At 40.9% G+C, this 16,324-nt stretch overlaps 1 protein-coding gene across 3 annotated transcripts in view; it reads left to right on the forward strand.

The window, feature by feature from the left end:
- STAT1 (signal transducer and activator of transcription 1) overlaps window positions 1–16,324 on the forward strand; it is a 41,857-nt gene that overhangs the window by 22,260 nt on the left and 3,273 nt on the right. For 2 of the 3 annotated variants that reach the window (XM_030579644.1, XM_030579643.1), the window contains exons 12-23: window positions 306–335; window positions 430–523; window positions 2,237–2,278; window positions 2,985–3,068; window positions 4,287–4,385; window positions 5,014–5,149; window positions 7,761–7,816; window positions 8,689–8,783; window positions 12,189–12,328; window positions 13,691–13,876; window positions 14,550–14,625; window positions 15,740–15,842. In XM_030579644.1, the coding sequence (XP_030435504.1) occupies window positions 306–335; window positions 430–523; window positions 2,237–2,278; window positions 2,985–3,068; window positions 4,287–4,385; window positions 5,014–5,149; window positions 7,761–7,816; window positions 8,689–8,783; window positions 12,189–12,328; window positions 13,691–13,876; window positions 14,550–14,625; window positions 15,740–15,842 (1,141 nt within the window). The remainder of the gene's footprint in view (window positions 1–305; window positions 336–429; window positions 524–2,236; window positions 2,279–2,984; window positions 3,069–4,286; window positions 4,386–5,013; window positions 5,150–7,760; window positions 7,817–8,688; window positions 8,784–12,188; window positions 12,329–13,690; window positions 13,877–14,549; window positions 14,626–15,739; window positions 15,843–16,324) is intronic. The other variant, XM_030579645.1, reaches the window with a different exon arrangement.

Raw genomic sequence — 16,324 nt, forward strand, 5'->3', positions numbered from 1 at the left:
TGAAGAGCTGTCTTTGATTATAAAGGCACATTGGAAAAATCTAAACTTTGGATGAAAATGTTCAGTGTGATCTGAAATACATTTAATCTAGTGTACATTTTGATGTCTTGATTACTGGAGCTGATCAAAGAGTTTTGAAATTTCACTGATTTTTTTTTTCTGCCAAAAAAATCATTTTTTTCCACAAGTATTTTTACCAGTTTTCAACCAGTTCTTTCAATTACAAATATAAGGGAAAATAAACCCCCACCCCCATGTGTGTGGTTTACTTTTGGAACTTACAAAGATCTGAATCTCCTTTGCAGGGATGTGAATGAGAAGAACACAGTAAAAGGGTATGTTGCAGCTGCACTCTTCCCATTTTTTTGCCATGTTGGGTATTTTAAAAATGAGTTAAAGTCTTATAAGTCTCCCCCTCTCTTTGTTTAGGTTCAGAAAATTTAACATTCTGGGAACAAATACAAAAGTAATGAACATGGAGGAATCCACTAATGGAAGCCTAGCAGCAGAGTTCAGGCATCTGGTGGGGTACACTTTTCTTGCCTTCCCACTTTTAGATCACTGTCTAATATGTCTTAAGTCACTGTTTGAAGAAAGCATTCCTATAAGTACTGACTCTATACTGCTTTAAAGTGTCACTGCTTTCTACCCTAGTGGTACCAAATAGCCAAAAGTCCCCTACATAAGGAATTGTGCCACTGACTTGATTGAAAGCAAGACTGGGTCCTAGGAGATCTGGAGGTCACACTCTTTATAAGCTGTTACTACACTGGAAAGTTTTTGCTGCCCTGTGGCCTGAAACAAACATTTCCTAATGAGTTGTAATGAGGGATCAGTTTCTTTGAGGAAAAGAGAGGACACCTGCAGCAGTGGAGGCAATAGGGAGAGAGTTTCTGCAAAGGATTTTGCAGCAAGCCATGAATAGGGAGGTTCTAGATGTGTGCGGAAAGAAAGGTTAGAGCTGAATTGTCTAGGGAAGGGGCTTTTAAACAGCCCCACAAATTTAGCAGACTAAATAATCTCACTGCCATACTGATTTAGGATGGATACTGGCTACCCTTCCTATCTGGAGAGGAATGAAATGCAAATGGAAGATTCACATGGGGGAATTCTTCTTTCCTATATGCCTAGACCAGGGGTGGGCAAACTACAGCCCACGGGCCACATCCGACCCGTGGGACCATCCTGCCCAGCCCTAAGCTTCTGGCCCTTCCCCTGGCCTGACTTGGTGCTCTGCGCTGTGTGGTGGCGCAGCTGTAGCGCCGCCAGCCACCGGTGCTCCAGGCAGCGCGGTAAGGGGGCAGGGAGCACGGGGGGGTTGGATAGAGGGCAGGGGAGTTGGGGTAGTGGTCAGGGGGTGGGGCAGTCAAATAAGGGGTTGAATGGCAGCTGGGGTCCTGGGGGGGGCAGTCAGGAAGGGGGGAAGGGTTGGATGGGTCAGCAGGGCGCAGTCAGGCAGGGGTTCTGGGGGCAGTCAGGAGACAGGGAGAAGGGGTGGTTGGATGGGGTAGGGGTCCTGGAGGGGCCACCAGGAATGAGAGGAGGGGTTGGATGAGGGGGTGGGAGTCTGGGGGTGATCAGGGGACAGCGAGCGGCTGTGTGTGGATGGGGCAGGGGTCCTGCGGAGGCCGTCAGGGAATGGTGGGGGTGAATGGGGCAGGAGTCCCAGTGGGAGGGCAGATAGGAGTTGGGGGCTGGGCCATGACCCCCTCTCCTAACCCGCCATACAATTTTCAAAACCCGATGCAGCCCTCAGGCCAAAAAGTTTGCCTGCTCCTGGTCTAGACCTATATATATATAGGGCACTAACAATGGTAGAGTCTGCTGACACTCTCCTGGACAGATATAGGGTGGATGCTGCATTGATGTTAATCCATTATTTAGTTTATCTCACGCTCATCAATAATTGCTGTTGTGCCTCTCAGAAAAGCCTTTTCTACACAATCATTGCAGCATGATAATAAGATATTAATTCAGCTTGCAATATCGGTTTTCACAGCAGAATGCTTTTATAAAGGATAGCAGTTGTCCACTGTATCTACAGTCAAATCCCCTGGTTCCCACGTTTGGGAGCTAAAAGGGATCAGAGACTAATGCAGCAGATTCATGGCCAGTTATGCAGAAGGGACTGTGCAAACGCAACTTTATTTATGTAAATACTCACATCTTTTATTTGTAACAGTCATTTTTTCAGTCAGGACTGTCATTTATTTTGGATTGTTCTTTTTGTTTGCAGCAATTAAAGGAACAAAAAAATACAGGAAGCAGAACTAATGAGGTAAGCAGCACTGACTTTTTCTCCCCTCTTTTGGTCCAATTATTTTTATAATATTAAGGACTATTAAATGCCCAATAGTGGGCCAAACTGCCCAATCCCATGGAAAAGTCCTCAAGAAGAAAATGGGCAGAGCAGAGTAGGAACTTGCCATCTCAAGGAAGGCAAGCCCTGGAATCACAGACATGGACGCTGTACTATATGGAAGATCCCAGCTCGGTGCTTTTCCTTTGTGCCTTCCTCGCCATGGCAGCATGGCTCTAACAAGAATTTTTGCCAATGGCAGAATTCCCTGGGATTGCTCAGTAGCAGACATGGAGGGGACTCAGGACGTTCCTGCTGCTATGTCCATACGTTCTCGAGGGGATTCATTATGTCTAAGCCAGGAGACCATCAAAGATGGACACAGTAACTGCTCCCTTTTCTGCGTAATGACACTTGTTCTAATCCCTAGAAGCACTTAATTTGAATATTTGAAAAATGGCTTATAGGGGACTTGCTTTTGCATTAACCAGTGAATACCAAATGTCATTATTTGGACTGACAGTAACTTCATAGCTTATCCACTGCTGGGGAAATAGAAGGTACCTTACCAAATTGGGTCCCATACAGTATTTAACATAACATCAATCCTAACAGCTTAAAATGTTTTACAATGTTTTAAGGATTTGAGATTAATCATTTAATTCCCTATGATTGTTTTTTAAAGGGTCCTCTCATTGTAACAGAAGAACTTCATTCCCTCAGCTTTGAAACTCAGCTGTGCCAGCCTGGGCTGGTAGTAGATCTAGAGGTAAGGTTACTACATAGATTAGATAGGGGTGGAATTAATTCTGAGTAATTTTATTCAGAGGTTCTAAGTTATTTAAATACAGTAGAAACCCCTATTTTATGAAATAATTGGGACCTGAGTTCAATTTTTAGGAATGTCTCAGAATTACAGTAGCTATGGTGCATAAGATGCAGCATGGTGCACTGTCACTTTTTTGTCCTTCAAGTCAGTGCAAAGGAATTTTCAATGCACTGAAGACGTGTGCTTGTTCTTCATCAACATTACTTTTGTTGTGATTTTTATTGTCCTCTTGGGAAAAAATAGTTTGTAAGAGTGGTATTCATAAAATTAAGGTTCTACTGTATTAGAATTTTCAGCATTTTTTCCGCCTCCATTGTTGTTTTCAAGCACATTGATGATGCTTAGTAGTGTCACCACATATAGTGATAGGGCCTTTGTATTTTGATTCTTTCCAATCTCAGCACCTAAGTAAGGCTGAGTCTGGTTTGTAAAACCTCACAAAGAACACTCTGTGCTGCAGAAATGGTACCTGCAGTTCCTTAGGCAGCGCTCTTCCCTTCAGGTCAGAAATGAACCAGTGCCCCAGGCTAGCATTAGAAGTGCTGCTGGAGGTGCCAACTTTTGAATGAGATGTAAAACTGACTTCTTGGTTGAAGGAATATCCACCAATTCCAACACATTCCCCCAGTCCTAAAAAACTCAGCTCTCCCTCCTCTCCATATGCAAACATAGAAAACATCAATCCAAAAGGTATGGTAAGTTATAATAATGTGAAAATAGGGAACGATACAAACTGTTTTGTAAACTTAATTATAGCAGTCTGTACCTGCACTTACTACATTCCTTCACTAGTGAATCTGACATGTTTTGTGTTTCTCCTATGTATGACAGGATTTCTAAGGATGCCGCTGCTTTGTTAGCATGACCTTTATGAGGTCTAAATACCATTATTAACCTTAAGTATGTCACATTGCCCCTGTCTGGTGTGTACCTGCTACTCTGGTACACTTATAATGTAGCAGTTTTTCATAAAACCACTTCACAAAATTGATCAGAATTAGTTGTACAGACATAGCCTCAGTTCATCACAAACTGATAATGTGTCTGTTGTATATGACAGATTATAGTATATATACCTAAATCCATTTCCATGTAATAAAGTATACACAGTAGTATAACTGTATCACAAACAATTCCAAAAATCTCTCTCCTTTACAGACTACATCCCTTCCCATTGTTGTGATCTCAAATGTGAGCCAGCTTCCAAGCGGATGGGCTTCCATTTTGTGGTACAACATGCTGACTACTGAACCCAAGGTATTTACAGAATACTTACTTCTATGTGGTGTTGGCATGAAAGATAGATAGGATGTTAAAAGTGTAAGTCAGTATCCTGAAACTATTGTGTAATTTACAAGGGAGATGTGGGTTGTCTCTCCATGTTAATTCATAGTATTTGACATAATTCATTCTTTCATATTTATTCTGAAGTTCAGTTCTTATTGGATCTAGGATTTTTGTTGTTTTTGTTTGGTTGGGGTTTGTGTTTCTTGTGTGTGCTTTTTTTTAAACCAAGCAAACTGTTTTGTAGTATCCTTTATCATGTTTTATATACCCGTTTTCACATGTTTATTTGGCTTCTCCCAGTGTATTGTATATATTCAGTAATGAAATCCACTGCTCTTCAGTAATATGGAATGTTGGGTAAGATTAAACCCAAAGAGAAGTGCGATAGCTTTGCTTTTTTCTCGGAGAACAAGAGTCCATCAGTGTTGTTAACTGCTTCTCCATGGTTAGCTGGACCTTCCATCTATGTAGAAGTCCTCATGTATTGTCAAACTTTACCATATCTTATGCAAACTCAGTTACTTTTTTAACCATACACTTGTGCTCATGCTAAGTTTCATGTGTGTTTAAGATTGTGGACATGGTGTTTTCTCTCTAGAACTTGTCCTTCTTTCTGAACCCACCTTGTGCAAGATGGTCTCAGCTTTCTGAAGTGCTGAGTTGGCAGTTCTCTTCTGTAACTAAAAGGGGACTTCATGCAGATCAGTTGAGCATGCTGGGGGAGAAACTTCTTGGTATGATCCTATAACAAATTTTTCTATATCTACAAGCCCTTTTATTGTGTCCTTCCTCTTGGTTATATTAAGTAAGTGGATGGACTGCTAAGGAAAAATGACTCATTGCTAGATAAAAATGGAATGAACTTTTCCATAGAAAAACATGAAAAGCTTGTCTCCCCTTGCCTTTTTTTAAGTCAAATTTTGAATTTTGAATTTTTGTTTGAGCAGCTGTACTTACTATCATGTTGGACTGTTATTTTTTTTTGTTGCAATTATCTACTATTGTTACTTTACATTTGGAGAAACTTTTATTTTACACTCTGTTTTGTAATGGGTTTTTTATAGCTATACTCTGTAGCCCAGTTTTAAACTATTAAAATTCAGTGCTCTGTAATGCAGATAGAGGTTGTATTGTGTCACACACTTAGTGTTGAAGCCATTTCCATTTCTCTACATGCTAAATAGTTTGTATACTCTAAGAGTTAGATCCTACAGATCTCTCTCGAGTTCACACACACACTTCTGCTGAGCAAGGGTTTACAGGATTGGGACCAATTCTACTTCTGAGAGGGCACTGAAATATTCCTTCAAGAAATGAGTTATTTAGCCCAGTAACTGTAATTTTTGTCTCAGGTTTTCATGTTACACTTGCCCAAAAACCAGGACCTGCTATATACAGTCTTGACGCAATGCATAAAAGGCATGGCTAGATCAAGAGACCCGTGACAACTTTAAAGGAATGTGTCAAGTTAAAAATCTGCCCTTCCCCCCAACATGTCCTTAGTATTCCCACTTGAACAATGAAAAGGTGTCAGTTTCCTGTCAGGTTCTCAGAGACCCTGACTAATTCAATTCTGTAGTGTTCGGATAAGAGAGTCTAGAAGGATACATTTAATTTAAAAAACAAAACTTTTTATTATTAATTCCCAGACGCATTCCCATTAGCCTTCAATTTTATAAAGGGTTATATTTAAAAAAACTAAATCTAAATTGGAAATCCCAGCTATCCAATGTCTTATAAAGCATTTTTTCTAGCTCTAGAAAGTTCTCAAAATATCAAATCTTTAAAAGGTTAACATAATTTACCATTGTTAGTTTAGATCACTTTTCTGTGTTTTAAAATTCTGTAATATTTAATAAAAGCAGAATATATTCATCATAAAAAATAAAGGTTTCCTGGTGTTAGATAAGGAGACACTGACCACTGACATCTCTCTGTTTAGTATTTTACAACTTGGGAAATTCCTAAACTGTGATAACCTCCACTTAAGTTTATATATAGGTATCCTCCATCTTATCATTACATTACATTAGAGTTATAAAACCTGATCTTAGCACTAGAAAGATTGATGGGAGAATCCTCATTAGCTGTAATAAATTTGAGACTTCTTTCTGTGCTGTATGTAGTTCACTGGTGTGTGGAGCTCAGCTGTCTGATGATAAAGCCTGTATCATTCTTCCAGATGTGAGGGTGTGCATAGTCTGTGGTGTGATCCTATGGATGGTATTGGGAACTGAGACTCATTCTAGATGGACACAGGGGGAGTGGGGGGGAAGGGCAGAATTTATCCCTTGTGCCTGTTAAACTTGTAGGTTGATTGATTGAAAAGTAGGAGTAGGATACTGGATGGAGTCAGAGTTGGAAAGCCTTGCAGTCAACAAGCCAATATGTATAGTTTCCCCTGAGATTCTGGGGGTCCTATGTCTCACAGTTGAAAATCCAGTTGTGAATATAGTGGGAATACTTAATAGTAATAAGTAAACGAATATTCTTCCTCTGTGAGCGTAGCTACAAATATACACTACTTCCCTACTGGTGATGTGTGCTTAGGGAAGTTTTGCATGTTGCCATTGATGTAGCTGAGGCAAATGGGGGCTACAGTTTCCTTTAAGGGAAAAACCACAGACATTTCTTTAAATCAAAACACGCGCATAAGCTACAGGATTCGAAAGGGAAAGAAAATGATTCCATGGTTAAGGGTAGGCTTGGAAGTTGGGATAGGAAGTTTATTCCTCGCCATGATACAAGCTTTCTGTGTGACCTTTGGCAAGTCACTAAAGCTGAAATGGGAATAATACTTGATCTCACAGGATGTTGCAATGATTGATGAGTTAATGGGCCAAATCTCTCTCTCTCTCTCAACTTACATGGATAGTCCTAATTTCAGTGTGTTGGCTCCTGCCAGTAAATGGAGAATGACTGGACCACATTTCTAGAATTATTTGGAAGATGAAAATGTCTTAGTATGTAACAACAATTTTAGATTATCTCTTTGTATTAGTTCCTACCCTATTTGATTGTTAATATGAAAACTGCAGCAGAGTTCTCGATTTTCTTACTGGTGCCTGTCAGAACATAGGTTTGTCATTCGCTACATTCTGCTTCTCCAGAACACTTTCTAGAGGGGCTACTCTGAAAAACTGCATTGCTAGCTCTGCTGCAGCTATTTGAACAGTTAAATCGACAGCTTCCCTTCCTTCTTTTTTACATCCCTAACTGAAACAAAACAAATACTTAGAATTTAATATGTAAATACAGATTGGTTTCACCTTCATAAAGTCTTGAGCCTAAAATGATATTTCAAAACAAACATGTTGTCTGAAAACAGTCTGGTTTGTTGTTTAGGTCCAGCAGGTGGAGGCTCTCTTGATGGTCTTATTCCTTGGACAAGATTCTGCAAGGTAGGAACTGTCTAGTTAATAAGTTAGATAATGAAGACAACGCTTCAACTCCTCTTGTTTGAGGATTTTCTTGCATGGAGTTTTTCTACTTGAGTACTGCACTAAATACGACTTTATACTTTTTTCATTAGGCTTTGGGGAAGGCAAGGGGTGCATGTGAATATTTTGATTCGGTTATGGTTGGTTCATGTAAGTTATATGGGAGTGAGGTTAGACTGCCGAGTTCTGTGCCTCTTTTCAGGGACTGAATCTTAATTTCTGTAGAAGTCACCTAGAGCACTTTGTTCTATTATACAACAATCTGCTGTTCCTGGCTTTTATTCCTGCACTTTTATTTCCCCTGTTAAATCATCAAGTGAAGGAGCTTCATTGCTCTTAACTAAAAAGGGTGGTTCTCCAGTGGACAGGAGCTGGGTTAGGGGCAACACCCAAGGAAGAGCACAAGATAACTCTGCAACGAAGATATACCCTAATATACATGCCTGTGGTGGCAGCAGGTCACATGTAAGGTCCTGCAGGCCCAGGTATCCCCTTGCCAGCTGAAGCTTGTCTTTCCTGTGCCACACAGGCCAGTGTAGGATGGTACCAATGAATACACCTCATCCCAACGCAGCATCTTTCCTCTTAGGGAGTGGAGGAACTAGAGCTATTAGAGAGGAGGGAAGAGAGGAAACAGCAAAAATAAATCAATGAAATAAAAAGAGCAACAAAAAGGAACAAAGAAAGAGGAAAAATGTTAAGAAAAATAGGAGTGAAGAAAAGAGGAAGGAGAGACACTGCAGCTTTCTCAGGACATTGTTATAAGTTGAGTGCATTGTACTCAGATTTCTTTTTGTAACATTTGTCTTCCTCCCCATGTACTGTAATTTCAGGAAAATATAAATGATAAAAATTTTCCCTTCTGGCTGTGGATTGAGGGCATCCTTGAACTCATTAAAAAACACCTCTTGTGTCTCTGGAATGATGGGTAAGAATCTTGTATGTTGCTAATAAAGATGAATGGCTGATGATTCAAGCCTTTAGCTCTGTTAAAATGACAGTTGTGATAGGAAATAAAATATGAGTGCTAATAGGACAAATGAGGTTTGTTCTGGGTCTTTACTGGAAGGAACCAGACAGATCCTCTGCATGTTAGCTGAAGCAGTGGTAAAAAGGCCATGGTTTTAGTGAATAAACCCACTGCCCTTCCTTTTAATGCCAAAGGTCAAAGTTCAGATTAGTTTCAGGTTAAGTGAGATAGCCACCAGCTCTCAATCTACAGTGCAGTGAGCTCTCACCACATCCCAACGCATAACTGAGTTTGCTCATAAGAACAGGAGTTTAGCAGGTGAAGACTGAGGTGCTGTGGGGGAATCTTGTACAATGTTCACTCTTGTTTTAAAAAGTGGATCTGTGAGCTAATGTTGGCAACAGCTGGATTGACTGAATCCTCTGATACCGGTGATGGAGTCCAGCTACAGCAACTAATCTTTACTTATCAAATGTTAAAGAATTAAAATGTTAATAGTAAAGCTCTTTTCCAGATTGAAAAATCAGCTCCTTTAATAACGTTTAGAAATCTTTGGGGCTAGGTGACATCGGCAACACTGAAACCGTTTAATAATAGGCTATGACTGCTGCCAGAAATAGTCTCAAAATGAGGTTTTAATCCTGCTTTTTAGTTGTCAGTTCAGATTTGACCTTATTTTACAACCCTGTTGACAGCTCAAATATGATGAAAGGTGCTTCTGATCCTGGGAACGAACCTTCACTATGTATTAAGATTGCCAATGACAAACTTTCTTACTATTTTAATGACAGTTTTAGGGTGTTTATACTGGCAGGATAATGCTCATATCCAGGACTAACAAACATAGACCAGGAAAATTATGGATATAGCCTTTGATTGAACAAAGTGCTTATGCATGTGAATAACAGAAGTTCTCATATGCTTCAAATTAGGCAAATGCTTAAGTGCCTTGCTGAATTTGGCCCACAGATATTACTGAGGTAACGGGGAAGAGTGTGCTGTGTTCTCATCCTGATTTTCTGCTTAGCTACTACAGATATCTCTGCACTGACTTCTGCCCTCAAAGCTTCCCATTCAGATGCCCCCAGAAAACTTGTCACCTCCACCCTACATAAAACCCCTCTCTTTCTATATATAATCTCTGCTCCTCTTTGAAAATCTTTGCCCTAATCTTTGCAAACTGATCAGCACCCATTGACACTTATGAAAATCTGGACCCCTCAAACTCCCATTAGGATTAACAGTGGGAGCAACTGGCTGCTGAGTGTTTTTGAAGATCCAGCCAGAAGACTTAACTCTCACACCCATAAGAGGTTTTTGCTTATTTGTTAGTTTTTAATTCATAGGGTGAAATCTTGGCTCTATTAAATTTAATGAGAATTTTGCCACTTACTTCAGTGGAGCCAGGATTTCACCCCCAGTATTCAAGGCTCTCTCTCTGTATAATTATAACATCAATACCATCTACAAGAAGAACATCTTACAGATATACAGAATTGTAAACAACAAATTTCCTCCTTGTTGTGAACAGTGCTCTGTTTGTTAGCGGAAGAGCAGAGGCAGAAGTAAAAAGTACAAACAAACCTTTCTTTTGGACTAAACCTAGAAGATTTGCAGGCAGATAACACAATAAAATGATCTATAGGAACAAAGAAGCAGGTTTGTTACATCAGGCACAGGCTTTAAAACATTTATTGGGTTTTTCAGGAAAGCCAAATAGCTGAAAGTTAAAGAGGGGCTAATAACCCACTGGAACTGCAAGAGGCCCTGAATCAAACAGATTACAAAAAACAGTCAGAATGGTTGGCACAGTATAAATGGTTTTTGCATATACATGGCATCAGCATTGATCTAACAGGGATCATAATTGCCCCCAAATTGCCTTTTTCATATATCGAACTGACGTTTGCCATACAAAGGATTGGGATATATAGACCTCAAGGGATCCTTTGTAACTGTTACCTACAATATCTGAAATGTTCTTCTTTTAAAAATCTCTAAATATATAATTTACCTTGTAGATTTCTACTGTTCTCTTTTTGTAGGTGGTGTATTTCCTGATTTACTAGGCTTGCCAAGATACATATTTACCTGGAGTAATGGTGGTTTAATTACAGAAATGAGTGTTTGCATAAAGAAAGAGCAATAGTTCAGAGGACTTTTGAACTCCTAGATAAATAAAATTGAGTTTAAACATTATTTTTAAGCAAAAAAACCAACAAAACAAAACAAAACACTCTTGCCTCTCCCTCAGACTCTGATCTACTAGAGAAAACTTGGACAATATTGCTAAGTGAATGCATCAGTTATCTCATCCTCAACCATGAAAACACAGATATTGCTAATAGATAGAGGTCATTGTCTTGAGAGCAGTCTCTTCCTTAATGTCCTTGTTTGAGACCCTCTTGTGTCATCTTGATGTTCAGACATCACCTTTTAAGGTCTTCACCATCGTGCCCATATAATAGATGTTACTCTGGGATACCCCACTGGCTTACTCTGCCCTGTGCAGGTAAATTAAGGCATCGCAAGCAGATTAGACACAGCCCCATATGGTCTCCTCAGAGCTTCTTTCCTTCAAGACCACAAAAATCACCCTAGATCACTCTGAAGCATTGTTTGACAACATATAACTCTTTCCAGAGGGACAAAGCATCATAGTACCCTGCATCTGGTAACCATGGTATAAAGAGGGTGAGAAAGTTAATGTGAGCTACTATCAGAGTCTTTCCAAGTGTAAGAGAACATGGTTTAAACACACAATGAAATACTGGGGTTGAAATAACCTAGACTATTAATATCTGATCTGGCAGAGATGCACATGCTGTCTGGGAACGGAGCACAAAACCAAAGATTACTGAGAAACCCAAACAATTGTCTGTGATTCCGACAGGAGCATGGGATACTAAAGCAAACACAGCATGTCAATAAGGAACGCAGTGACAATTTTTGTTAATAACCACTTAATACTCTCTCTAATTTAAAACTGCCATCTAGGCCCGGGTCTTGCAAACACACCTGAGTAAGTTAATTTTACTCATTGAACCGAGACACTGGTTTTTTTGGATAACTGAAACCCAGTTTCTGATTTTGAAAAGTGTTGCAACAACATTTTATAGCACGTTGCACATAGCGAGAGAGAAAAGACTGAATAGCCAGTCTCTGGATAGCTGCTGCTCAAGGACTAATGAACCGAGGAGTGAGAGTGTGCATTTTAATTTGTGCATTGATGGTGGTGTTATCGCTGCATAGGATGTTATAAACCAATTGGAAAATTCTGCTTTTAGTTACATGAGGTAACCCAATAATAGGCTTTGGATGTACTTAGAAGTAAATGGTACAATTTTTCTTTTAATATTACAGCTGTATCATGGGTTTTATCAGTAAGGAGAGAGAACGTGCTTTGTTAAAGGACCAAAGGCCAGGAACCTTTTTACTGAGATTCAGTGAAAGTAGCCGAGAAGGAGCCATCACTTTTACCTGGGTAGAGGGATCCCAAAATGGTAAGTAAATACAAAGAATAACTTGGGTTTATACCTACATTTTAAAACCAAAGTTAAAAATCCTTGGAGCCCTCTGTCTCCCTACACAGACTAGCAATAACATGAAATTAACAATCCCATCCGATAGGTGCCAGAGCACCACCACAAGTACAATATTCCAGCTGCAGTCTGGTAGGCTGCTTCCATTACTTCAGTGGGGACAGGGGCGTTTCCACAGAAGTCAGTTTGGCCTATAAAGTTGTGGAGGACATCCCCAAGCCCCCCCGCCCAGTATCATTCCCCTCTACAGGTCACCTCCATCCCAAGATGTCCCAGTACATATCCTTCAGGCCCCCCACCACTCCCACCACCCCAGGGTGCCCCCAGCTCTCACCTGCATCTGCCCAAGGTTCCCCCATCCCCAAGGTGCCTCTGCACAGCCCCTCCCGACCAGAGATTCCTCCTGTGACCATGCAACTCCCCCCCCCAAGTCCTACTCCCCCACTCCACCTGCACCCAGCAGCTCCTCTGCACCTGTCTCCAGAGAGGGGGAGAGAAGACACTGTGGAGGATGGGGAGCTGGGACTCCTGCAATCAGCTCAGCTCCCTGCCTGACTAGCTCCTTCCCTGCTGGGCTCAGACTAAGGCTGGCTGGGGAGGGGCCTGGGCAGGGCAGGGACTGCACTGACTGCAAAGAAGAGGCTCCTTGCATCTTCCTGCCTGTGTTGTAGGAGGCAGATCGCCCCTAGCTGGCAGGAGGCTGCAGCTGCTGCTCCTGCTGATGGAGCCCAGCTACTAAACAGCCTAGGAGAAACTGCTGCTGCTGCAAGCCACTGCCTCACCCATTGTTCCTCCTTCTCTGCAGTCTTCCCGCTCCTTCCTTTGCCAGTCAAAGGCTGAGAGGGAGACAGACAGTGTTGTCCCATATCCAAACTTTCAGCTTGCAGGGGGTCCCTACCCTGCTCACCCCCATAATAAAACAGCCATGGTTGTTTAAGTCAAATCAGGTAGCAGGTGATGTGATCTGAATTTTATCTGAAAAGGCTGAAAAGGGCCAGTCTTGTAAATTTCAGCATGGTTTAATTTAAATATATGATTATAGCCCATTTCCAGAGGTGAACACAAGTCACCCCAGTCACTCTGAATAAAACATGTGAAAAGAACCGTTCTCACATATATTAGGTCATACTTTCCTCTGCATGGCGCGGTACTTGCTTTGGAAATAAAAACTAAATTGTGACAATGCAAATTAGATTTCATTCTGTAAGGCTCTTCCTTCACTTGACCCTCTCTGAATATGTAGGCTCAGCTGTGTTTTTCTGTATACTTTTAACCATGCTTTTGGTACTGTCTCTAGGATTCATATCCTTCTTTATTCACTAGAACCTCAGTTCCATTCAGTAGAACCTTATACCAAGAAGGAGCTGTCAGCTGTTACTTTCCCTGATATCATTCGCAACTACAAAGTGATGGCGGCTGAAAATATTCCTGAAAATCCACTGAACTATTTGTACCCAAATATTCCCAAAGACAATGCCTTTGGAAAATACTACTCCAGACCCAAGGAGAGTAAGTGATATCACATTTCATTTGCAGGAGTATTTTGAGGTATTTATTTGTCATTGAAATGTTGGAATACCAGATATCTGTGGTATACAATTAAATGATGGTAGCTGAACTAGAATGGTCAGTGGTTTTTAAACCTCACCTGCTGAATTCTTCCAGTCTAAAATGTGAGCAGTTGTATATTAACTGTTCAACAGGTGAAAAAAAAATGTGGTTGTACAGAGGCTGTCTATGGGAAATCTATTCAAATTGAAAAATGAGTATGTGGTAGTTTCAGGCCATACAATTGCCCCAGAGTCTGCCTGCCATATTTTGTGTTTTTACAACCTAATGCCCCCACTAGAAATTAGATCCATGTAGCTGGCACTTGTGTGGGGCTGTATTGACTTCATTGGGTGGAAGCTGCTGTCTGCATGGATCAAGGCCATGTTTTCCTTGGTTTTTTCCCTCCCTCTTGCTATGTGGGAAAAGTGGCACAAGCAGGGGGAACTGACTTGACATAGTCTTCTTTAATGCACAGTGGCAATCAGCTGGAAATATAGCCCGAGTTTTTGTAACAGTAGCTGGTAAAACGTTTTCAGGAAGAAATGTCATTTTTGACACTGCTCCTTTAATTCATATAAAAGATTTTTCAGAAAGTGAACATATGCTAAGCAGAGGTGTATTTTATTTTTAGCCTCTGAGCCTATGGATTTAGATGGCCCCAAAGGGAATGGATACATCAAGACTGAATTAATCTCCGTATCTGAAGTGTAAGTTTGTACAGAAGAGTTGGATTTCTAAAAATTGGATAATATTTGAAACTACAAAAAATGTGTATTTTAAGAGTGTTAAAGATGTACATGATTTGCTATTAGATCTCTCCCCCCTGCTTTGCTAAGCCCCCTGGGTAGGAAGACACCACAATACGCAGAATAGAAAAAAAACTACTATATTAAAGTACAAAATGTAGAAATATTTTGGCAGTTTACAGCTGTTTCCCATACTTGATTTTTCATAAAAAATTAGCTATCTCAGTTTTCTTTGGACTAACGTGACCTGTCCTGACTTGATTGTAGTAGATCAGTGTGTATCCCCAGCCACACACTTCTGATTCTTCATTGTATTAAAACCACTCTTGCATTCCATAGCATGAAACATTGTGTCTCAGCAATGCAATTAAGAATGGGCTGGGCTTTCTAAGCAGAACACCCTCGCTTGTGGAATCTCCTGCTGCTGGTGGTCTGCTAAAGTGAGAGCAGTTGATCTTGCAGGGTATGGCTACACAGGGATAAAAGACCCATGGCACGGCTGTGGTTGGCTCAGGTCAGCTGACTTTGGTTTCCAGGGCTAAAAATAGCCGTGTAGATGCTTTGGCGCAGGCTGGAACCTGCATCCTTGCAAGGTCTACACAGCAATTTTTCAGCCTCACAGCCAGAGGCAGCTGACCTAGACTTCCCTGGGTTTTTTATCCCTGTGTAGATTTAGTGGCAATAGGATCCATGGGCACAGGGGTCTGCACCCATCCTGAGACTTCAGTGGTACTGTGCATGGGGCCCAGGAGCTCCATGTAGTGGATTCTCTAGCTGAAAGATGGTATCTTCCTGACAGCTCACGTTTGTTCAGACTGTGTAATTAACATCACTGCAAAATGAGTTAGATGTAACTTTGCTGAGTCACCCAACTTAGTGACATCTACCTACTTGTTGCCTTTTAAACTGAATGAGAGGCAGCCAGAAGCCATGGTGAAGGGCACATGCTACTAAAAATCAAGTAAAGTGAAAGGAGTTTGAAATGGGAAATGAATTGACATCAAGGGTGCTGCTTGTTCACTGGCATTAATATTAATACACTGAAGATTTGTCCCTTCTCTTCTCCCCATGTCAGTCACCCTTCCAGACTCCAGACCACAGAAAACCTCTTACCCATGTCTCCTGAAGATTTTGATGAGGTGTCTCGAATGGTGAGCCCTGCAGAAATTGATACTGTGGTATGTTTTTTATTTTTTGCAGCGTGGGGGGAGATGAAGGGGAGGAAAGAGGGATGGATATGGAATTTTGCTTTTAAAAGGCTCCTTTTTTATCTTGGCATAGAATAATTCAAATTTTAAAAATACTCTGATTTGAACACAAACTGGTCTTCCAGAACAAGTTACCGCCTTTAGTTGGAAATGCAAATGCATTTCCTTTGCAGGGTAGAGCTACTTTGCATCATTTCAACCTATTTCTCCCCTCTTTGGGCTCCAGGACAGTGACTCTCTTTATGTGCTATATCCTGGAGGAAGGCTAGGTAAGACTATGGAGAAAACACAATAGGAAGAGTTACTATACAAAACAGCAGTAAGGTGATTCATCTAGCCATTAGTAGATATGACCAGTTAAGCCAGATAACATGATAGTGCTAACAGTGGAACAAAGTTGGGAAAGTGCAATTTTCTTGTTCTCATAGAGAGATGTGACTCTGCCTATGGCA

Source organism: Gopherus evgoodei, chromosome 11 (assembly GCF_007399415.2).
Source record: "Gopherus evgoodei ecotype Sinaloan lineage chromosome 11, rGopEvg1_v1.p, whole genome shotgun sequence".
In the NCBI taxonomy this organism is placed as follows: domain Eukaryota; kingdom Metazoa; phylum Chordata; order Testudines; family Testudinidae; genus Gopherus; species Gopherus evgoodei.